Genomic DNA, 24346 nt, shown 5'->3' on the forward strand with positions numbered 1-24346 from the left:
AATTTCCTGTTGTGTTTTTCAACTGGGCACCGTGCATTAATGCCGATGACAGGAGCCTCACGGCTGCGCGAAGCTTTTGGCAGGAACAAGGAAGCCATTTTGACTGCCTGATGAGCCCCTCAAGACGTTGCACAGACACAACATTTCGGCTAATCATCCTAACTAAATGCTCTACTTGCTTTACGTTTACGGCATTACCAGGAATGACAGGTATGTCATACTTAATCTGGCGGCTAAATTGGCTATAGCAGAGTTCACCCGAAGTTGTCAAACGGGAAGTATCTATTGAAATCCCTATTTCAACTTACGGGTGCCTCATGTGCCCATTGTCTGAAATGGTCTTATTCTCTGCATCTCCTGTCGGATGCTATTCACGTGCTTGTTGCGCTGAAATTGCTTCTGCGATGCTTCTGGTGGCTGGCTTCAATGTATCCGGCCAAATTTCTGCCTGGTGTTTCCACCTCCTGCACTGAAGGCCGGGACTGGGCCTCTATTAATCTCTACGATGCTCTGCCTATACCCCACGCTCTATATTCAAGTCTTGGGAGTCAATGCAACGTTTCTTTAATGAAAAACCGCGCACGACAGTGGTCCAAAGTCATGAAAGGGTGATAGATATCAGGTACACATGAATCGCCTATTTTTGTCTGTATAAAATTACAAGATAATACTACCGTCAGGTATTGTGCTCGCCCACTTTTTTTCATATGTCGCTGATAAGTTATGAAGTTCTGGCCAGGTCAATGTAGCGCGTCTATGTCAATGCTATTTCTTTTCGCGCTTCATCAGTGGTCCGTGTGGCTCTCCGTCCACGTTATCACCACGATCGGCCGGCCGGGAAGGGCGGACAATAATTAAGGAATAGAACCCTGCGTAAAGAGCACCTTAAAATTTGCCGGCCCCTGCTAGAACAAGCAGTGTGCAAGTGTTCATTTTTTTACAACTTTTTACCTGTACGTGTCGTAGGCCCAATACTTCGTGCAGGATTTTTTCAATTTCTTCCGGAAATTTGGATAGCGTGGTTTAAAATGAATGAAAGAATGGCTGTGTACAACTGCATTCTAAAAGAAGGAGCTCTATTGAAAACACAATTTTATATGAAGCAGGGTAAAAACGAAAGGCAACGTAACTCAAAATAAATGGTGCCGCAACCTGTTGTGGCGCGCAAGACCGCCTCAATCCACAGAGGACTAAAAGGAAACAAAATATCACCACACATGAAAATACTTCAAGGACGATAATTCCAATAAGGGCGAACCGGCGGCTGTGGCCGCACCCCATCCTCCGACCACAATTGATTAGTACAATAAGGCAAGAAACAAGCACACCCAAGAGACAGTCGGTAGCTCATGTAGACTAAAGGCAGTGAGGAGAGGCGACAGAAACAAAACACACGTGCACCGATAAAAAGATACGTATAGAGCCAGAAACTGAGCTACCACCTCAACAAGCATGAGGGCAGACGATACGGGAAAATAACGTCAACGTGGCTCTGATAAGACGAGATGGACATCCTAAATCAAATCTACGCTTCAGGCGACAGACTGTGGTGGTCTCGGTGAAGGAGAAAACATCGCACGAAAGGAGTAGAAATTTTCGAAACGAGCAAAGAGAACAAACTGCGCAAAGAGAAGAGGAGCGAGAGGGAGAAAAAAAAAGAGGATCGAACGAAGATGGAAGGCTCGGGTAGATGAAAGCAGTCGCTCCATAGGAGGGCACCTCTGTACCATGCCGACGTTCTCGCTGGAAGACACTCCGACAGCGGACCAAGGGAAGGCAGCGAATCTCGCGAGTCTCGACGGAGGCGACTTCTTGATTTGGCTTGAACGAATTAGGTGCGGGCGGAAACTTCTTTCGTGGAATCAGCGTCGCGAGTCTTGTGTTCTTTTTTCTTTTTTTTCCGGCCGTGTGTCAGCGGCGCCTTCGAAAGCTGCCTTTGCGAGCGTCCTCCAAGGCCCCTCCTTTTGCGACAGAAGCCAGCAAGCGGGCGACGTTGTCTCTCGTCTTTTCTTTTCTTCAGTGACGTATACTTCTCTAATGACATGTGCGAATGCTGGGCGCCTCGAGGCGCTCAAGGACATGTCGAGATTACGGCCGCAACTTGCGCGCTCTGCGCCTCCATCGAAACGAACGTCTATTCGCTTTTCTTGTTCGGCCATTACGTCTGCTTACAACCTTTGTTAGAGAAGTCACTGTGCTTATGAACATATGTGTGTCTATCCTGAGGGCGGGAAGCACGGTGCAAACAGCGGGAGCGCGAACGTACGCGTATACTTCGAATAAACGTTATTGCTACGCGTAAATATGAAATACAGAGGCATAAGCTGTTTTCACGCGAAATGTTATTTTGCTATCGCTTGGGCTTTCAACGACCCTCTCATAGAGATGATTTCCGTTAGGAAAAATTCCGAGTGGCAATTTCACCCTTCAGTTCTTAAATTCTACCATGTGTTTAGGAAGAAAAAGTAGACAGGCTATGTGTTACCGCGATGAGGAGAAATAACGTTGGTATTGCTAGCTGCAATAACTGTTCGTAGTATATGCGCCATTTGGTGAAAGTGCAAAGTGAAAGATTCGCACGGGCCAAGTAAGCAAGCCAGACAAGTGTAATTTTGATGTGAGCACTATACGAGCCGTGCGAGTACTCACAGTAGGCATCGCTGAACCGAAGCCTATAAAAGAGTACTGCAGATTTTAGCTGATATACCTTATACGAAGGCAAATCTGAAAGTCCTTGCCCAGATTTGTTTGCCAAATTAGGGCTGTATATACAGAATATTGTCCGGTTGCCACTGCTGCTGAGCCACACTAATGGTTAATACATGTCTTATTTGTCACTAGTGCATTTCTAGTGATAACCCTTATTTGTCTTGCTGTGACTGCCATTAAAACTACCATGCCGGTTCATGCTCCGGAGTAACAGTAAGCAATTTCAAAAAGAAATGTGAGCAAGCAAAAAGCTTACGACAATGTGCGATATGTAAAACCGCGAAGAGCCGCAGCAACAAAAGCACTACAACAGAAGGTTTTGAGCCTCAAGAAAATTTTGCAAAAGACATAGCTGAGATAAATTTGAAGCTTTCCGAGCTGCTGAAGATCAACGCCAAAGTGACGCTCTTGAAGGAACGGTCGTAGTTCTGAGTGACATTGAAAAATCAGTGCATGAAATGTCAAAAAAGTGAGAAGTGCTAAGCCAGATGAAGCAGCAAGTACATGACATGTTGGGCTTGAGTAAGCGGGTGAAAGAACTTGAGGTGAAAGCGAAAGAACAAGATATAGGCAAACTTAGAGAAGACATTAATGAACTCGATCAGTATAGTCGAAGATCGAACACGGAAATACATGGAATTCTTAAACAAACGAACGAAACTCTTCTCGACAAGCTGAACGAATTTGCTCGAGCTTCCATAGCTCTCGGTAGCGGAGATCGAAGCCGTTCACCAACTTACTGATAAAGAAGAATCTGATAAGCCCACCCCGTATTGGTGTGCTTTTTATCCCAGCTAACTCGGGACACTTGGCTTAATAGGAAAAGATACCTGAGGAAACGAGAATCGAAGATTTACTTCAATGAAAATGTGACTGCGCAGAGCAAAGAACTGTTTTAGGAAATGAAATCAGAGGTACGTGAAATGGATTATCAGTTCGCATGGATCAAAGACAGCGAAATGTTCGTGTGGCGTAGCTATAAAGATCGAGTTATAATAAATAAGAACAGTGCAAAATCTGGACTATATACGACCATACATTTGACTGTCCTCTCTTCGCCTATCGGTGTTACGACGCATTAATTCATGACGACACGTCGTCGTACATGTGGCTATTATGACGTGACTTTTTCCGACACCTAAGAATTTCGCGAGATGGAAAGCATCTTTCCTTGCTTCGCCTTAGTGTGTGAAGTTTAACGAATAAGCACGAGTCCATTGATACATTTCTGGACGGCTTGAATCATTAGTGTGAATTTTTGTGTTTCACTGAAACGTAGTTCACTGATAAATCTACTGATGTGCTTTTACCTGTGTATAGGTGTGCTTTTGTTCCATGTAGTAACAAGCGTTGAAATATATGCGCAAAATATTCTTCACTGGGAAGTTATATCCAAATACACCCTCGTAGATTGTCACTATGAATGCGTACTGATAAAGTACAGCAATTCGCTGCTACTTGTATTTAAAAGACCTCCTTCTGGTAATATTACAGAGTTCTTTGCATACCTTGCACTAATTTTGCATTACCTGCTCCGTATTGTCCTCCCCGCCATTTTTACCGTTGGCTAACATCAACATAGTCTTACAGAACAGCAATAAGCAGCGCCTTCTTTACCCATTTTATTATTTTGGTTGCCAAGGTGTCATTGATGTACCTACTTGGGGGAGAGACAGATCTGAAACGTTGCTGGACCTTTGCTTCACAAACTACCCTGTTGCTCAAACAAATGTTGGTGCATTAGCATCAGAGGTAAGCGATCATTTCCACATTCTTTTTTTCACGCCATACTGTTCAGACCATAACAGCTTCAAAGACTACTGTCCTATCTTGTGTAGAAAAATCATCATCATCAGCAGCAGCAGCAGCAGCCTGGCTACGCCCACTGCAGGGCAAAGGCCTCTCCCATACTTCTCTAACTACCCCGGTCATGTACTAATTGTGGCCACGTTGTCATTGAAAACTTAATGTCATCCGCCCACCTAACTTTCCGCCGCCCCTGCTACGCTTCCCTTCCCTTAGAATCCACTCCGTAACCAATAACGACCATTGGTTAACTTCCCTCCTCATTACATGTCCTGCCCATGCGCATTTCTTTTTCTTGATTTCAACTAAGATATCATTAACTCGCGTTTGTTCCCTCACCCAATCTGCTTTTTTCTTATCCCTTAACGTTACACCCATCTTTATTATTTCCATAGCTCGTTGCGTCGTCCTCAATTTAAGTAGAACCTTCTCATAAGCCTCCAGGTTTCTGCCCCGTACGTGAGTACTGGTAAGACACAGCTATTATACACTTTTCTATTGAGGGATAATGGCAACCTGCTGTTCATGATCTCAGAATGCCTGCCAAACGCACCCCAGCCTATTCTTATTCTTCTAATTATTTCAGTCTTATGACCCGGATCCGCGGTCACTACCTGCCCTAAGTATATTTAGTCCCTTATCACTTCCACTGCCTCGCTATCTATCGTAAACTGCTGTTCTCTTCCGAGACTGTCAAACATTACTCTAGTTTTCTGCACATTAATTTTTAGACCCACCCTTCGGCAATAGAAAAATAGCAGGAGACAAAATTGCCTTTTTTTCTGTAGCTCATTGAGGAAGCAGACTGGAGCGCTTTACTACAAGAGATTGACCAGATCGTGGCGTATGACATTTCTTTTAGAAATTGTCAAAGGATTGTATGACTTAGGATTTCCTCTTGTTGAATTTAGGAAGCGTAAGAAGTTCAACAAACTATAGATTGACGCCTCCCTTATGAAGCGCATAAGAGAACCTGATAAGATGTTCGCCTTGTCGATAAAAACAAGGATAACATAAGACGGCGAAGAATAACCTAAATTCCGATATAAAGCAAGTTCCTGCCATTTACTATCAAACAAAGTTTAAAACTATTTACAATAATTTTAGAAAACTTGGAAAAGTGTAAAAAAACTTCACGTCGCCAGAAATGAGCAATGATATTTCGGAAATCATGATAGAGGGCACGCATTACTCAGCTACATCAGTCGTCGACAAGAACATTTCTTAAAGGCCAGGATATCTGACAACACCAACGCAGGCAACACTGATTGCACATCGTACATTACTCATTGTGCTGTGTCGTTGATATTCACCACTCCCGCCACTTAATTAGAGGTTCAGGACGTCCTGTAGAAAATAGACAATAATAGTGCATGTAATATACGAAATGAAGCCTCAGCCTATAAACACGATTTCTCATATCGTTGTGCGGCCCTTCGATCACATTTTGAACCTATTTCTTTGCACTACAACGTTCCCTGATGCACTAAAGATCGCAAGGGTGGCAGTAATTTTCAAAGTAGGCGACAAAGGTGACCTTGGCAATTACAAGCCTATCTCGTTCTTGCCGATATTCTCGAAAGGTTTTCACCACAGCAGTTATTCTAAGTGTTTTAACTTCTTTTTTTCCACAAACCAATGTAATAACAAAGCAGCAGTATGGATATAAAAGAATAAGGTTCTGAAGTGGCCTCCTCGGAAAGAAAACTCTTGACAAGTTCGAGCACAAATTATTCCCTTTAGGCTTGTTCCTTGATTTCCGGAAACCAGTTGACTCCATTAGCCATGACATAGTGAATAAACATGGAATCATAGGAGTCGCTTTAGGTCTGGTTGAAAGCTGCTATAAAAATCGCGTTCAATACGCTGCCATGAATCACTTCAAATCTCGCATGGGGAATTTACCATGCGATGTTCCTCAGGGGTCAATTCTTGGGCCGCTTCTTTTTCTTATTTATGTCAATGACGTCGTAAATGTACTACATACGCCACACTTAACATTATATGCGGATGACCCCAGCGCATTCTTTTTCCTCACGGAATTGAAACTTTTACATGAGGAGTCCCTCCCTTTTTTTTCACGCCTTTCTCTTTGTCCCCGCTCTTCTTTCCGTCTTTATTTTCCTTGTCCCTTCCCCTAGTGCAAGGTAGCAAACCGGAGGCTTTGACTCTTGTTAAGCTCCCTGCCTTTCTCTCATTTGCATCTCTCTCTCTCTCTCACTCTTACGTGAGCAGGCTAGTGATTGCCTTCGAGAACTGTCAAAACCGCTTAAAGTTAACAGTTGAGAATGAAAGATTTAAAAATGTATATCATATTTATACCTCTTAATACGTGACATTTCGCGTGACATTTCGCATCGGAGCGATTACGACGTATCTCACGGGTCCTTAGCCTAACGGAACGTTTCATGTTGTTCGGTGCCTATGCAGTTGGATGACATGATGAAATGAAAGCGAATGATTGCTCCACTTAATCATCGACAATGATGTGCTGAGGAGCGTGAAAGATTCCTGAATCACATTGTTACTGATGTTGAAACGTGCATACTGCATTTCACGCCGAAATCGATGCAGCAGAGCATTGTGTGGAAACATCCAGGTTCGTCTGGGACAAAAAAAAAAAAAAACATTCTGTTTAGTGTCATCCACTGCGGAAGTGAAGTAATGGTCTTCTGGGATCACCGAGGACCACTTCTGCTGGCTTTCATGCCACAAGGGTCCGCCATCAATGCTGACAGTTATTGTTCCACACTGTGGACAACGCGATTACCCTCCACAGTCATGCAAGGTCACATGTGGCAGTCAGAACCGCCGACAAGCTCCGGTGATTTCACTGGTAGTGTCTGGCCCACCCAGATGCAGTCCAGACCTCGCATTTAGTGATTTTGACCTTTTCAATCCGCTGAAGAAATTTCTAGCACGACAGCGATTCACGTGCAAGGAAGCCAAGACAGCAATCCGACTCCGGTTTTACAGTCAGCCGGACGAATTCTACCACAGGGGCTTCTTAAATTTAGCGCTGCGATGAGGCGAAACTAAGAACAAGTGTTCGGCTATATGTAAAAATAGCGTAAGATACGTAGGTACGTAGGTGCGTATATTTGTCATGACCTGTATGTACCTTATTTTGGTCAATATAAGATAGAGGCAAATGCTTTCTCATTCGCTCTCGTATATTCGCCATATTACCGAACCTACTAAACACGTATACGAGGTACGAGTGAATGAAAATATGGGGCGAATTGAGCCTCCGAGAGAAAGGTGAGCATAACCAAAAGCCTAAAGAGAATATGAAAAAAATATGACCAAATGAAAAATGTACTACCATAAAATGCCGGTAGCAATTAGTGAGGGGACGAAATTAAATTATGAATGAAATTGGGATACTTCATTTTATTTCTGTCAGCATTATTAAAATACTAAGCAACCATTCCATCAGTTATATTTCTTCGCTATCTCCTTATTCTGTCTAAACTCATGATTTTTTTTCTTTTGTCGAAGATAAAAAATTCGCGCCTTAAATTAAGAATAATGGTACCCTTAAAACGAAAGCAGCCGACTTCAGGCGGTTATTGGGTCTAATGAAAGAACCTCTAGTATGCGCTCTTGCAAAGTCCATCTAAATCCTCATCTCGTAATGAATGAGCTTTCAGTGGCCAGTGGGACTGTTTCGGGCCCGTGAGATGCCAGCAGTGTTTTCACCCGTCCCCTTGGAAAGACTTGCGCTACCATCCGCATACTTCTAGTGGGCTTTTTTTACTGCTCGTTTTGGCTTACTTGCGTTTATTCTTGACTAGAGAGAACGGCGTTTACAGTGCCGACGCAAGCATCACTCATCTTGTAGAAATGTCGGAAGAAAAGTCACTATAAGAAACCACACGCGCAGTGTCTTCCCCAAATGCAACTTTAATCATTTCAATATATTGCTTCTCTGAAGTGTTTGTAGTAATATCATTCAAAGGGCTCTCTTCTGTTAAAAAAGGAAAAAAAAGAAGGAAACGTTAGCGTGATAGACTTACCTGCTATGAAAATGTCTCACTTCATTTTTCAAACTGTTCTTTTTTTTTTTCTTCAGACGCGGCTTTGGTTGGGAGTGCTTTTGACAGTAATATGGCAATCGATTTACTGCTGCAAACTTTGTCATAACTACTACGAGGGCATGTTAAGATTGATGGCAGAGCTTCTGCGACAGTCACTTTTTGGTTTTCTCTAGCAGCATATCGCAGTGTCTATTTCTGTTGTCTCGTCACCTGTCCTCTTTTCTTTGCTGCTCCTTTTCTCTACGCAATAAAGTATTTTACGAACATGGACAGGATAAACACCACTTCATTTTCTTGTTAACTGTTCCTGTTTGTGCTATGGCTACTAGTCTATAGTTCGAGTTTCGCGGGACGTATTTCACGACCAGTTCCACGAGACGTATTCATGGTAAGAAAATGTCAGAGAAAAAAAATAGAGGACCCTTAATCTTCGCCTTTAAGAGTAGATTGCGATGTCATTCAAACATTCCTGACTGCTTCTCACTCTTCCCAACAACAGCAGCTTATGTAACCATAATGTTTACTAGGAAACGCTGGTGGTGAACTCTACTCACAAAGGCGAGCTTTCTGGTAGAAATGCGGCCTATTGCATCGACCCCGATGTGATTAAGGCGAGCGTCATCTGGAGGTATCGCAAGGGACCGGACGCGCGGCTCCATGGACTCCGAGTTCTCGGACGCCGTGGCCGGCCCATGAACGGTAGAAACACTGTAAAAGGGGTTTGTATTTGAGTTTCCGCGTGACAGAATTATGTTTTCTCGTATATTTAAATTACAGTCTGGAGCTCTCATGTCAGTAGGTTGTGTGTAAGTCATACTTTACGATTTTTCTTCTCGTATGTCGATGGGGTCGAAATGCGAAAACACCCGTGTACTTAAATTTAGGTGCACGTTAAGGGTCCTCAGGCGGTCGAAATTTCCGGAGTCCTGCACTAGGGCGTGCCTTATAATCAGAAAGTGGTTCTGGCAGGTAAAACCCGATAATTTATTTACACTTTTCTGATGTATTCCACTTTGGGAAATTCAATTACTTCAGTAACTTCCTTCTGCTACACGGAGCGTCTGCGCGGTTGGGTTTGCATGGTTCGGAATGATTTTTGCCGAAATGACGGTCGATGCTGGATATGGGGCGCCGACGCCGGAATTTCTTCGGCACGGGGCCCTTAATGCTACTGCGCTAAAAGGTGAAGCATTTAGAACTATACGAAAGCATTAGACAGATGCATTTAGACTCATGGTCCTCTAGGCAGTATAAATAGCAACAAACATTCGCTTGCTAACTAAACACGCATGTTGCCACGTGCGCTCCGACAAACATGAACATATGTCCCTTGATGACCACGAGCATTCGCTGTCACAACGCTGGCGTGATGAATGCACGCAGCAGGAAGTGCGTGTGGTCGCACCAAAGCGAGCGCTTCGTGTTGCCACTCGCTTCATCATTTCAGCTAAGCCGCGTCTCCAAAACTCAGATTACGCGACCTCAAGCACTAGGGCTCCGCGAAGAAAGCGCTCATAAAGCCATCAAGCATCTCGGCTCCACCTTTCATGCATGCCCGCTGACCTGCAAATGGGACAACTCGGGACGCGCTCATTCTCCTTGCACTTCGAATTTATTTGCGATAGCACGGCGGCGACGATGGAAGAACACATGGGCCTCCGTGCGTTTGCTATCACGCTAAAATACCCTTGACTTATTTTGATTAAACCAATCAGCTCCAAGGCACCAACCTAATTCATGTAGCTCTGTCGCTGTGCTCGACATGCTTTCTTTAAAGCATTACTACCACTTTAACCCAGAAGTTTTTTTTTTAATATGTTAAAAGCTCAGTTCACAGATTTACACCTGAGGTGTGACTAAAACGAAACACCCTCGCGTATTTTGGTAAGTTATAAAGAAATTGCGGGTAATTGCGATAGCAATTATATAGACTCCAGGCGCATTTTTGCCGTCGTCACCATCACCGTGATGTTCCGTATAAAAGCCAAGGGTGATAACACCGCCGCCACGCGTCATATGCTGTCTGTGCGAGTGAAAGCATGCGAGGGCAGCTGACCATCGCCCGCGAGGGAGAAAGCGGATAGCAAACGCGCCGTCTTCCGTCGCGTGAAAGGCCTGGGGGGGGGGGGGGGGAGGCGAAGGGGTAGTGGGGAAGCATTGCGCTCCAGCAGCAACTGCGCATTTCCCCAGCAGGTGCAAGGGGAACTGATGATCGCGGCTTAATCTCGCGTGCCATGTATGGAGGAAAGTGGGGATGCAGCGCGGGAGGAAGTGGGGGGCGGCTTCCACTCCGCCAAAACGTGCGTACTTTGCAAGATCCGCGCGCGCTCGCGTGTGCCCTATCTTGAAAGGGATCTGCCGACAGCTCGTACCTTTGTGCGCGCTGTGTTCTATCCACTTTTGCATTGAAGCAATAGACGTCACGAAGGTCACTTCGCTCGCTACTGCTGCCGCGCTTGCTCACACCAGCGCTTTGACAGCGAGTGTCCGCGCTCAACGAGTGTGATGTGTTAATGTTTGCTTGTACGCACTAAAACCATGCTTGTTAATTCAGTTAGTAAGCGAATGTTTCCAAGTTCATATGGCCGATAAAACTACTATCCTAACTTCGTATGGCTGTCTCGGAAGACAAAGCAATGGATGCTTTGTCTTCCGAGTGAAACTGTGTCTGTTTCGTTAGCTAGAGTTAAGTGCAGTTAACTGCAGTTGATGGCTCCTATAGTTCATAGCATAAAGCGTCTTTCACAAATATTTCACAAATAAACTTTACTGCTACTGCTGCTACTACTCGCCTTTGCAGAGCAATGTTATCGCTTTTCATAAAATGAATACTGACACTGCGAGCTTCGGTCAACACATTTCGCTAAAGCAGCGTGCACAAAAGCAGAATATATCGACGAACTATACAGAACGGTAAGAATAAATCATATTTCATAAGCACGCGTTCTGTATTTAAAGGGCCCTTCAACAGGCCGCATAGTTTATACGCTGAAAGTTGTTACGTGCCCTCTAAGAAGTGTTCTACGGCTAGAATTTTTCGGAATAGTTCATTTATAGCAGAGGGAGAAATATTTGAGGTGCCGTGACCCATGATTTCAGGAAGCGAACGTCACCGCCAACACAGATTCTCTTCGTCTACCACTTCCAGCCCCCGAAAGCGAAATTCCTTCTCTGCGTTCTTCCATACGGGAGTCGGAGGATCGGCGTAGCGAATTCGTCAAAGGCCCCGCACAGGTTTTTCATTTTTTTCCCTGCTCGCTCGCGTTTTTGCTGAGTGGCGCACTTCCGGTGACAGTATCGTGCGTGTTCAGTTGCATTTGTCTCGTTTCGCGCAGCACACGATTTTGCGCGCTCTGCACGTGGATACCTGATTAGCGGTATAAGTCATTGCCACAATCACGAGAACTGAGGCATACGTGAGAGGATGAAAGAGTATGATCGTGGTGCTGGAAGACGGCAGAAAATGATATAGTTTCGTTCGCTGCGCGCGTGATACACTAGTGGGAACAAATCGAAGAAACGGAAGTACGTCTCCCTTACTAAGTTAAAAGAAAAACAAAAACATGCAGACCTTTGGTTTGTATGTTTTGTTCTTTTTCTAAACCTTAATTAATCTATTGAAGCAACAGATTAAATAGATAACTGATGTTGTCTTGAATAATTATCGAAGTTACGTGTGACTGTGAATGACGTCACAGCACTGCCATGTACGTAGGCATGCTCGTGCGACTCAAGGGACGTTTTCGGCGGGAAGCACCGCGCCCGCTATCAAAAGCGCAAATGGCGCTTGGTTTGAAATTAGAGCTCTTTCCGCAGCCCGTAGAGAGAGAGAGAGAGATAAAGAAAGATAAAACGAGATAAAAGGAAGGCAGGGATGTCAACTATTCAAGAGTCCGGCTGGCTACCCTGCGCTGGCGAAAGGGAGAAGGGAGAGAAAGAGATAAATGGGGGTAGAGAACATGCGCGGACAGCACTACAGGGTCAAAGGCGCTGGCACAAGCCAGACGTTCTCAGAAAGCACAAAAGTGCCTTCCTTGCTTTCTGTACATATGATCGGTAGGCGCGGTGTTCTGGTATTGTCTGTTCCCTCAGAAAACGATATAGTTTCTTGATTGCGTTGGACATAGACTGTCTTTGTGCGCAGCAGCACGTAAGGATGTAATATTTAACAGACACGATCGTTAGCGCGCATTGTGTTCATTGTGCTTGTTAGCTCAATATGGCCAAAACTGGTGAAGTGTCGTTTAAGGAATTCACCATCCTTTCTCTGCCTTATTCGAAGGAAAATTTGGTCCACTGAAAGAAACTCATAACTTATTCTTTAAGACAAAGAATGAAGCTCTGGCAACGACAGCTTTCATCTGTACTCGTTTGTCTACTGCCTGATAAACGAAGCTCACAATGGGCAGGCGAAGTTTTTCATAGAACAAAACCCACAAGAACGCCGGTGCCGCCACAGTTCGTCAATCAAATGAGTCAAAGACAAAGCAGAGATCTCCGACCTTCTGTCGTCAACTGGTTCTTGTTCTTGATCCTTAGTTAAATGAAGCTATCCACTCTGGGAGATCGGCCATCAATCGGGCGGTGAAAAGACTGTTATTATGATTTTGTTTTTGAGGAAAACGAGGTAAGGTGAATTAAGAATTTTGTAAATGTCTCTACTAGTACAGATGTGAATGCTAAGGTATCTAAATATTGCAGTAAAGTTTATGTGAGCATAAGAAGTAAAAAGAACCGTTTTAGCATGCACTTCTTTTTTTCTCATGCCAAAAGTTGCAGATGCCTTTGCAAGAGTTCTTGTGGCTATATCACAGTACGGTAACCCCAAAGGAAATTATTACTGAAAGAAAAAAATCCGAGCCAAGGTACTGGAATGATTTCTTTAAAAATTCCTTTCCTTTGAACCATGAACCGCCGACATGTCAAAAACAAATCTTACATAGATTCACTCTCATTGCACGGGGGCACAAAGGTGATATAGCCACAACAGTCATGTGGAGGTGTACGTTCAGTGGGGGGGTGGGGAGGGGAGGACTCGGCACCGCAGTCTCGTAGTCGGTACTTCAAGTTTTTGATCGGCGTACCATATGTTGTTGAAAGAAAAACTGAGATATGGAAAATCCGGCTTTGAGAACGATGGTTTGACGAAGTTATATGTAGTAGCATAGTTTCTGAATCACGCCGCAGTGATTAAAATGACGTCGGTAACATGGGAATTACAGGACCATCGTGCGATGCTACTGCGAGTGCACCAGCATGTTAATTTAAGGCTAAACTTTCGTGGCCTGGCACCGACACTAATCGAACAATGCACAAATGTCTTGGGATGAGAGAATATATTGCTTCCAATGAATTTGACAGGTTGTACGTGGTTAATGAAGAACAGACAAATAGACAATGAACTAAAATTGTGGCGGATGACAGAGATGATGGTAACTTTCCCGTAGCTAAAACAGTTGCCAATAATTCTGACTGAAAGATAGCTGTGAATTCAGATAGCCGAATCGAACCTGCTAGCAATTTCTTTCAAAATACGTGTGGAAGCCTTAAAAGATTTATCTTAATGCCAGTTCTTTTCTGCCTCTATCAGGCACTTTTTGCATGCGATATGGGACTTCTCTAGCCTCGTAAGAGCCTGCTAACCAAAACAAAAAAAAAGTAGTAGTTTCTCGCAAAAGGTGAAGCATCGATTGCGATAGCAAATTAGTATATACCTATAAGAAGTAAGGATAGTAGTGTTATCGGCTTTGTAAACTTCTAAACATTAGCTTACTAACTGAAGTAACAAGCATGATGTCAGCGCGCACAAGCAAACATGAACACATCTCACTCGATGACCGCGGAAACTTACTGCAAAACGCTAGACGCCAGTGTGAGCACGCACGGCAGCAGTAGCGAGAGAAGTGACCTTCATGCGGCCTATCGCTTTAACGCAAGAGCGCCGAGAACACAGTATCCAGCTTTTCTGGACACAAGGGCTTAGTTCGCGTGAATGCCACCACGTGGCGTACTCACCTTCAACTTTTCAAACTTCCCGCGGTGACGCGTGATGACGTCAACCAAACAAAAATAAAAAACTAAAAGCTATCCCTGCGCATTGAACTTCGCCACAATGCTTGTCCCGCCGGCGTTATCAGTGTTCTTGATCAAGCGTATTCGCTCGTCGCCTGGAAATTACTCGTCATCCAACGTTTACTCGCGACGAGCAATTGTTGATTCTGGGCTTTTGATTCGGTTCTTTATTTTTCTTCTCTTTTCCTTGTCTTTTTCTTTTTTTTTTCATTCTACGGAGTAAAGAAGCTAGCCTAACCGTCAGAAGCACTTCGGGGCAGCCTTTCTTCAATCGGCATACATTGTTAACGTCGGAGCATCGCACAGCTCCTACTAGAGACGCCGTCGTGGATGGATTTTGATTTTCACTTATCGAATTCGTTAAGGTGCACACAATTATTTCACTCGCGACTTTGCAATGCGCACTCATGGGCTATCGCCGAAGCTGCAAATCTAGATGTGCTTAAGTATTAAGACATATACATGGATATGTTGGTTTTTCACCTTGACACAAAAGTCACGAAACAAGAGTTGAGCAAACTGTCCCTGTGTCGTCGCAGGGTGTGAGAGGGGGCTAGTTGGTATTTCATGCTCAAGTGACTAGCGCAAGAGTGGACACGGGACACTAAAGAGGCGACAAGGATAAGCGCAAACTTCCAACTGGGCGCTTGTCCTTGTAGCGTCTTTAGTGTACCCTGTCCACTCTTTCGCTAGTCACTTCATGTCGTCATCGGTTAGCATGCTATGGCCCAAGCTGCTCGCAATATTACGTCACATTTGCTGGCCACCAGGCCAGGTACACCCTTGGGTACGACATATACAGTACTTGCTTCCAAAGTAGTCTCCTATGGTGGTTATCCACGTGCGTGAGGCAAGAACGCTATTTAAAATTATTGTGCAGTAATATATGCGGGATTTGTATGTTCTCCACATTCGCTACCATGTTGCCGTTCCGCCTTTATTATATAGCCGCAATGTAGACTAGCAGCTATCGAACGCCATAAAGGCTATCCACATATTCAACTCTTAATGACCATTGGTTATCTTCCCTCCTCATTACATGTCCTGCCCATGCCAATTTCTTTTTCTTGATTTCAACTAAGATGCCATTAACTCGCGTTTGTTCCCTCACCCAATCTGCTCTTTTCTTATGCCTTAACGTTACACCCATCATTCTTCTTTCAATATCTCGTTGCCTCGTCCATAATTTAAGTAGAATCCTTTTCGTAAGCCTCCAAGTTTCTGCCCCGTAGGTGAGTACTGGTAAGACACAGCTATTATACACGGACTGGATTCCAAGGGAAGGGAAGCGTAGCAGGGGGTGGCAGAAAGTTAGGTGGGCGGATGAGATTAAGAAGTTTGCAGGGACGACAGGGCCACAATTAGTAGATGACCGGGTTGTTGGAGAAGTATGGGAGAGGTCTTTGCCCTGCAGTGGGCGTAACCAGGCTGATGATGATGATGATGATGATGACATATCCAAAGATCTCGCGCGCAACTCCTGACACTTAATTGTATTCAAGAGTTGCGCGACTGCCCAGGACATCCTTAACGAATGTTACATAACGCATTATGAGGATTTACTTGTCAAAACCACGATTTCATTATGAGGCACGCCGTAGTGGATGATTCGGGAATAATTTAGACCACTTGGGATTTTTAACGTGTACCTAACCCTAAGTATGCGGGTTTTCGCATTTCACACCCATTGAAATACGGCTGCCGTGGTCGGGATTCGATCCTGAGACCTCGTGATTAGCAGCCGAACCCAATAAAAGCTAAGCAACTACGGAGGGAAAGGAATGTTGGCAGTAGGAGGAAGGTGACAGCCGGCACGTGAGACAATTTGTTCCCATCCTCATTGCGAGAGAACGGGTACCATCTGTCCAAGAATGCATTGTATTCAATGTGATGGAGTCCGCGTCCAATATTTCAGACCCGAATCATACTGTAATTACTGACGACCAGGCATCTCGCTAATACGTGCAGTCGTTTGACAGCTGCCGAGCGCTGGCGTCGGCCACAGGACCTACTTGACCTTTCTTCAACACTTGCCGACATTCTCGCCTTATTTCGCACCATTGCGTTTCAGCTGAACTGCTCCAACAGCCGATTTATTTGTGCCAGAATTTGGCCCCCCTCTCAACGTTATGGTTTCTTATTTTTAAGTCATCTTTTATATTTAGGCTAAGGCTGTCGTGAAATTTCCAGCGGTTCCACCTTTCCCAAAATTCGCGCATTTTTGTCGGCCTCTGTTAATATTTTGGAGAATTTTTAATAGACGTGGAAACCATTGCATGTCCCCCTGACCAAGCTGCTCAAAAAGTCATTTTATATCCCTGAGGTCTTGTGCAAGCTTCCGCCTTCTTGCCGTTCATCAAGCTCCTGATTGCCCTGTCACCTGTATTTAATTTTGACGACTCCATTCCCACGGAAGTTGGCGACGATATGTCCATGGGATTAAAGCCATTTAAACCAATTTTACTGTGGATACGACAGCCGGTTTTGCTCACTGTGGATGGAAATGTTGGGCTAATGAGCGCCATTCTGAAGCATCTAAATTGATAGTCACAAAATTATGCGTATCCCACGTATGTGCGAATCGGTGTAAGCAAAGCTTTCTGTGTTTGTTGTCATTGTTAAACGAAATTTCCACAGAGCAGTCAGGCACCCTCTAATGAAATGCTGTCAATGTTTGCCTGATTATGCCCGCCATTGTGATGCAGATAAACGTAACTCCTACTAATTTTCTCAGAAATAAACGCTGAATGAAACCCTGACGTCATCCTGAACAAGATCAACAAGCGCCCTAGTACTCGATCTTACGATGTCCCTTTTTGTAAGCTTATATTCGTGATTTAGTTATTTGGGGGGGGGGGGGGGGGGGCGAAGTCGATGTGTTCTTATACCGTAGAAACATCCCTCGGACGTCTCTGATGTGCTTGTTTTTATTCTCAAGTACCCAATGAAAACTGTCATCGCTGCAACTTCATGGTATCCTGGTGGCAGGCCACCATGACATGTCGCGCAAGTACGACCACGCTGAATCATTTGGATTGGCCTATACTATTTGGTGCGTCATATTTCTCCACCTTCATTTTTCAAGCTATACCAGAGCTTGAAAAGGGCGACCAACTCACTACGTGCCTTTAATCTGTTTACTTCCGCAAAGTGTGTGTCTATCGCTGTGGTTACCAAATACGCCCAGCGGTATGCTACCACTCAAGCCTTTCTGTCGGCTGAGCAACAGAAGTCGCAGGCTTTCTTCAACACGGCTTCGACGTTCAATATGGCTATCCTCAATTACTTTTCGCGGACTTCGCTCACCGCCTTCTCTCCAATGTCATCTCCTATACTACTCGCTCCTGCAAGACACAACACAAACACGCAACAACCTTAATGAAGTATCAATAACACGCTAGTTGAAATGCTGTCGACGTATATTTCCGCTGAGCACCGGGATTGGAGCATGGTCCTGTCTATGGTGACATTATCGGTCTACAGCGTCGCTCAACAACACCGCTCGTTACTCATCACATTTTTTTTTTTGCCGACAAGAGTATAGCGTATCTCCTCTGAATGTACTTTCGGCTTTAAGTGGGACCTTGCACGCCCGCTTATTCTGTTACGTTGACGGCGACCGTTATCGTCAGGCTGCCGCCTAATTCTGAGCGTCGCAGTCACCAGAGTGCACAGAAAGCTGTCTTCCCAAACAAACCACCGGGATTTGAGCACATCTCCCAAATGCAGAATCTTGCATGTCGGATATGGGCACTCTAACCATTACGTTACCACCTGCCTCCCCCAATTTCCGTTTATCTGCCTTCCCACTTCTCGTTTTTGCCGCAGACGCAGGAAGAACGGATGCAGAAACGAAAAAAAAAGTAAAGATTGCTTGAGCCGCCAGTGACGCATGACTTTAACTTTGGCAGGTTACCGTCATTGGAGCGCATGTAGGCTTGCGGCTTCGTGCAGATGGTGGGTCGCCTTAGCTTTATTGTAAATTTGCTTTCACCAACTCTTTTCAGCTAGAACTGAAACGCCGGACAAAAATGAGACCTACCGTTGAATATTTTTCTTGTTTTCTAGGTTTAAATCAAAAACGCTCATTAACACAAATAGCGATTTTTTAAAGAAATGGCATAAGGATACTATATTTCAAGGTCATGTTTTGCCAATACGGCCCGGCACCACGTATCGACGAAAGGGCATCACAGTGCCGATGCACGCGGCAGGTTACTGAATGAAGAAAACAGGAAACGACTGTTTTTCAGTTCTCGCAACATATTGTACACAGAACACAAGGCACCCACCACCATGACATTCTTTTTTTTTTTGACAACAGTGACACACAATGCTGGACTGATATACTTCCTAAAGGGGTTTCATTTTATTCTTTTATCGCAGAACCGCAAGCACAGGTTGCATCGCGCGTATATCGCAGCCACGTACGGTGGCTGCGCTCCTTTTCCTCTAACAATGTCGCCCCCGGCGGCTTCACGCTCCCGTAGGTGGCGGATTGGACTGTCACTCCTGAAGTTTAAATACACAACCTCTTTGCATAGAAACGACGGCATGATTGTTAACATATTGTTGGCTTGGATATGTTTGGCACGAGGCCCAAGACCCTGCCTTCTAATGCGTTCTTATGTTTGCGTTCGCGTCTCTGTGTTGAAGGGACGCGTATCGTAACATGCTGCAATGGTGCTTGTGTTGAGCGTATGTATGGCAAAAAACGCGGTTCTAAAATGTTTGTTCATTAACTTCTTCGCCTGCCACCCGGGCCCCAGCTTTTCCTCTTTGTCCGCCGCTTCTTTCCCAATCTGCTGAGACGTGCTTCCACTGATGCTTGCTCCTCCTTTTTCTCAATAAATGAAGGCATTCATTCATGCATTCCTAAGTTACTGCAGAAAATAGCGTGTCTTTAGCTCTATAACCACCCTGTGCCTCACCTGGACTCACCCATCGCAAAACAAAGTTGCTGTGTGTTACAAATAGCTGGGCGTCACATATACAATTTTATAATATAATAATATTTGGGGTTTTACGTGCCAAAACCACTTTCTGATTATGAGGCACGCCGTAGTGGAGGACTCCGGAAATTTTGACCACCTGGGGTTCTTTAACGTGCACCTAAATCTAAGCACACGGGTGTTTTCGCATTTCGCCCCCATCGAAATGCGGCCGCCGTGGCCGGGATTCGATCCCGCGGCCTCGTGCTCAGCAGCCCAACACCATAGCCACTGAGCAACCACGGCGGGTATATATACAATTTTGTAGGAATGACCAGTAGCATGGCGGGCAATTTTCAGTGGGTGACGAGACAGTATACAGAAAACCTTCTTTGCCATATCCACACTCAGTACTCTGCTTCGTGAGCTGCTATTAGCCGCTACGACGAAGCACAAAATGAAAGAAAGCTAGCTGGGCTGGTCGCGGGCAGCTCTTTTTAGATTCGTGATGCGTCGATTTAAAATATATTTTTTTTCTAAGCCTCAATGACAGCGATATAGGCAAGGCGGGTCACGGTAGCTCGTTGGCTTGGACTAACGACGCTCTTCACGCAGCACTTTCATCTTATGCGTGTTTGCGAACGGGAATGAAAGACGGGAGGGTAACAGGCCTTCCTGAAATGAAACATTCAGAATAACCCTTTGTTTGGCGATTGTACATATGTCGGGGGTCCCCGATACGAACAACCTGCAAGTCTGTATCACCTTGCAAAGGGGAACTCAGATGAAACGTTGTCAAATGGATAGACATTTAATTATCATAATAATTTCTTTATTGAAATGCCTTACCATGAGGTGAAAGCCGACTAATAAGCATTTAAATTTTCTGTGTTATTAAAACATCCTGTTAATAAAAGGTTGCTGTGCTTTACAGCCCCCTAAATTAAAAAGTAATTATTGAAAAATAAATTGGTGCGGTAAATTTTAAACGCAGACGCAAGAAAAGGCCTAGTCTGTTTCCCAGTATTCACTCGATGAAGATGGAGCACCTCTATACTCTCACGTTGTAGTAATGTCAAAAGCAAAACATTTCCAAAATAGTCAGTCACAAATGTTACTCAATATAATACAAGCTTGCGCTGGAAAAGAAAATAACACTCAAACATAACGATGGCTGCGCGCAAAGTGCTTCCTCTGATTCCGATCTACGGATCAAGGCGTCGGTTCGTCAGATTGGAATGCTCGTACAATGCGGCGCATTCTCGGGTCGTCCAATGTGATGGACAATGTACGTCAGTATTCGCTTCACGCGAGCAATCTGATAAGATAACGCTCTTTCCCTATTGAATCCGTGACAACATACTGGATATTAAAAACACATGCAGGCGCATCTTCAACTAACATGATAACTTTGGAACTGTGGTTAGACGCTAAAAAAAGCCCCTCCCCCCCCCCCCCCCCTAAAAAAAGGATGCATTTGCTTTCAGTATTAGCTGAAACATAGTGCTTGTGGTTTAAAAAGAGCACCCAACACTGCACAGCGGCGCCGACATACAGGAAATTCAAGAGCGAACCACATTCCAATAACTGGTATTTATCAAACCAGCATAATGTGGCTCAATGTAGCCCTGTAGTCCAGGGGTAAGTTCTACCCTGGGCAAGTTCTACAAGATCACAGTATTTTTTTCTTTAGATCTTATTATTAGACAGCTAAAATACATCCGGCGAAACCCTCACCTTAATATTTCAGTACTTTTCGTTCTAACGTACATATCCGTGCTGATCCGTATGTTACAAAGTACTGAAAGTGTGCCATATGCTTTCCTCCGGGAAGCTGTCTTTTTTCCTTATGATGCCAGGAAACCGAGCCTGGTGCCACCAACGCTCAGAAACCTAATCGGGAGCGCACACAATGTTCTCGAACGCCTTGTGGGATGTACCGTAGCGCCGAAGTGCTTCTTGTATAATGTATGACAATAGGTTGTAAAGACAGAAGTGCAAGGTTGGGCCGTGTGCTTAAGCTCATGAAGTTGATTTGTGCCAAGAAAAGCCGGCCAAGCTTTCACACTTTATAAGAAGCCTACAGCACCACCAATGTACCGGCTGCCTTTAACTGTACCAATGAAAACTATTAAACCAATGCAAGTATTGGTGACATCATTTTATAATTCGAGTGTTCAGATTGGTAACCTCTAGATGCGGAGTAAGTTGAGAAGTTGTTTGCGTAATTAACGAAGCTACGTTAATTAAATATTTAGTAATGGTTGTTCTTACGTGGCTAAAGAAAATGAGAAGTTTGGAGCCCGTCCTTGAGATTATGCAGCCAATCGAAAAACTTTCGACTAAACATGCTTCTGTAAAGCCATGCAAACAAAAATTTTCCAAGTAAACACTCTTGGAAGGCGTAACTGACGCAGAAAAGGAACATCTGTAAAGCCACAGAAAGAACAGCAGTTCACGACGGGACTCAAAGGAGGAACCACACACAAACTGCGCTAACAACTTCAAGCGCTGTTTATGTGATAATGAAGCAGCTAGACCGTCAGTCATTCCTTCCAAACCTGTAAAGCCAACCTGACCACATCTAGCTTTTCGGGATGCTGTCATCAATAGTATGGCTCCGCGAATATATTCACGTGGCCTTATAGTCGCCTTCCATTTTTATTCATGTTGTTTTCTCGAAAGCAAGCAGTTTAAAGTTTTGGTGCCAATGCGGCAGTGTACGTGTGCCGCCGAAAGCTTGCTTGGTCGCAGAAGCGATGCATGACGAAATGATGGTGCAGATTTAGCGCGCCGCTGGCATCAAGACAATGCGCGGCCGCCGAGGGAAGGAAGATAACGAAAGTGAACAGCTTGGTAGCTGCTCACGGAGCCATGCCGTTGGGGACGGTGCCATCATGACGAAATTGAGCCAGCGATATTGATGGATGCAGCGTTTTTCTTTTCTTTTATTCTTTTATTCTTTTTTTTACAGCGAAGTCGTTAAGAGCAAGCTTTAACATGGGCCCTACTCGGACTCGGCCTATTCACATAGATGTAAAACGCCGAAACGCTTTTCTTAGATAACCCCTGGACCGATTTTAATGAAATTTGTTGGATTCGGGTGGGAAAGGTAAATTCTAGTGACTATTGGAAGCGAAATTTCTATTTAGGGCCTGAATTTTGGTAAAAGATATTCAACAATTCGAAAGTGCGAAAACTACACAAGCACGAAGTTTACAAATCATTAACTCCAGATCAAGAACTGATATCGCGGTTCTGTAAACAGCATCCATTAGACAATTCAAATTCAATTCAATTCAATTATGGGGTTTTACGTGCCAAAACCACTTTCTGATTATGAGGCACGCCGTAGTGGGGGACTCCGGAAATTTGGACCACCTGGGGTTCTTTAACGTGCACCTAAATCTAAGTACACGGGTGTTTTCGCATTTCGCCCCCATCGAAATGCGGCCGCCGTGGCCGGGATTCGATCCCGCGATCTCGTGCTCAGCAGCCTAACACCATAGCCACTGAACAACCACGGCGGGTCTGGACAATTCAAAGCGGACAAATCTAATATGCCGATTTATATCTTACGTGAAGTCGTTACGTTGTGAACAAGGGTTGTGGAAAAGCTGTATTTCCATTGTACTAATTTTTTTGAGATTCATGCGTAATATATCAATTTTGTCTGCTTTAGATGTGCTGTTAGATGGAATGTACATAATTTTGATATCAGTTTTCTTTGCCGAAAGAGAGTTGTAAACTTGATTGTTTCGTTTTCTTAAAATTTGCAATTTTGGACAATTTTGAATAAACAAATGATGACCTAATTCAAGAATTCGAAACCAACAGACACTAGATTTTAAGTTCTTGTTTTAAAAGCAACAAACCTTGTCAAATTAGATGCAGTGGCTGTCGAGAAAAACGAATTCTCCTTTTACATTTATTTAGATAGGACCACCAGAGCTAAAGCTTCCTCTTAAGGGCTACTTTCTCCACTATTGCGTCCGCGTGTAGAGCCAAATCCTGAAGGTAGCGTAATACCGGCCCGACCCGCAGCGGTGGTGAAGCCTGCGTTCAGCGCTCCCCATATGTGGGCTGATCCCGAATTTAACGCCATGCCGGGGAGACCCGCGGCGGAGGTGAAGCAGGCGTTAAGCACTCCCCGGACGTGGGCCGATCCCGAAGACAGTGCAATGCGGGGCCGCCATACGGTGCAGGTGCAGTTCACCATTAAGGGACCCACATACACAGCTTTGCAGGTCATGTTTCTTCACAGAGTGGAAGGGCACTCAGATTTTTTAGTTATCCGCGTTTATCCTGCATGCGTCTGCGATGAAAACAAGAAGCAGGTATGCCTGGAAAATCTAAGGTGGTGGAAGCAGGTTGTAGCGGAGAGGTTAGCATACTCAGCCCCTGCACGTACTTATATCTGCATTGACATGGGTTCGTTGACATGGGTGACATTGTCGTGGTTCGTGACCAAAGCTCTACTTTTTCTGCGTACTCTAGTCATTGTGAAACTAAGGATGTGCTTAGCATGCCCAGTCATTGAATGCAAATTGCAGCAGTTACGAGTGGTGGAATCCCGCTGGGGCTGATTGTGAAGAAAGCTTCCTTTCTCTGTCCACTCTCACGATGGTGAAGCTAAAAATGAGGAGGAGGCCTGACGGACACAATGTTGATCGTCACCATAACAGAATGGATGGACGACCTGCGGAAACGACAAGGCACACCAAGTTTTTAGCACTTAATTTGTCTTACAGTAAAGCGCTACAATGGCTAGTATGCCCTCATGGAATG

At 44.6% G+C, this 24346-nt stretch overlaps 1 protein-coding gene across 3 annotated transcripts in view; it reads right to left on the bottom strand.

The window, feature by feature from the left end:
• Positions 1-24346, bottom strand: part of LOC135908910 (uncharacterized) — a 662802-nt gene that overhangs the window by 484121 nt on the left and 154335 nt on the right. For all 3 annotated transcript variants that reach the window (XM_070535435.1, XM_070535426.1, XM_070535432.1), the window contains exon 2: positions 9110-9263. In XM_070535435.1, the coding sequence (XP_070391536.1) occupies positions 9110-9263 (154 nt within the window). The remainder of the gene's footprint in view (positions 1-9109; positions 9264-24346) is intronic.

This window comes from Dermacentor albipictus, chromosome 1 (genome assembly GCF_038994185.2).
Source record: "Dermacentor albipictus isolate Rhodes 1998 colony chromosome 1, USDA_Dalb.pri_finalv2, whole genome shotgun sequence".
Taxonomy (NCBI): Eukaryota; Metazoa; Arthropoda; class Arachnida; order Ixodida; family Ixodidae; genus Dermacentor; species Dermacentor albipictus.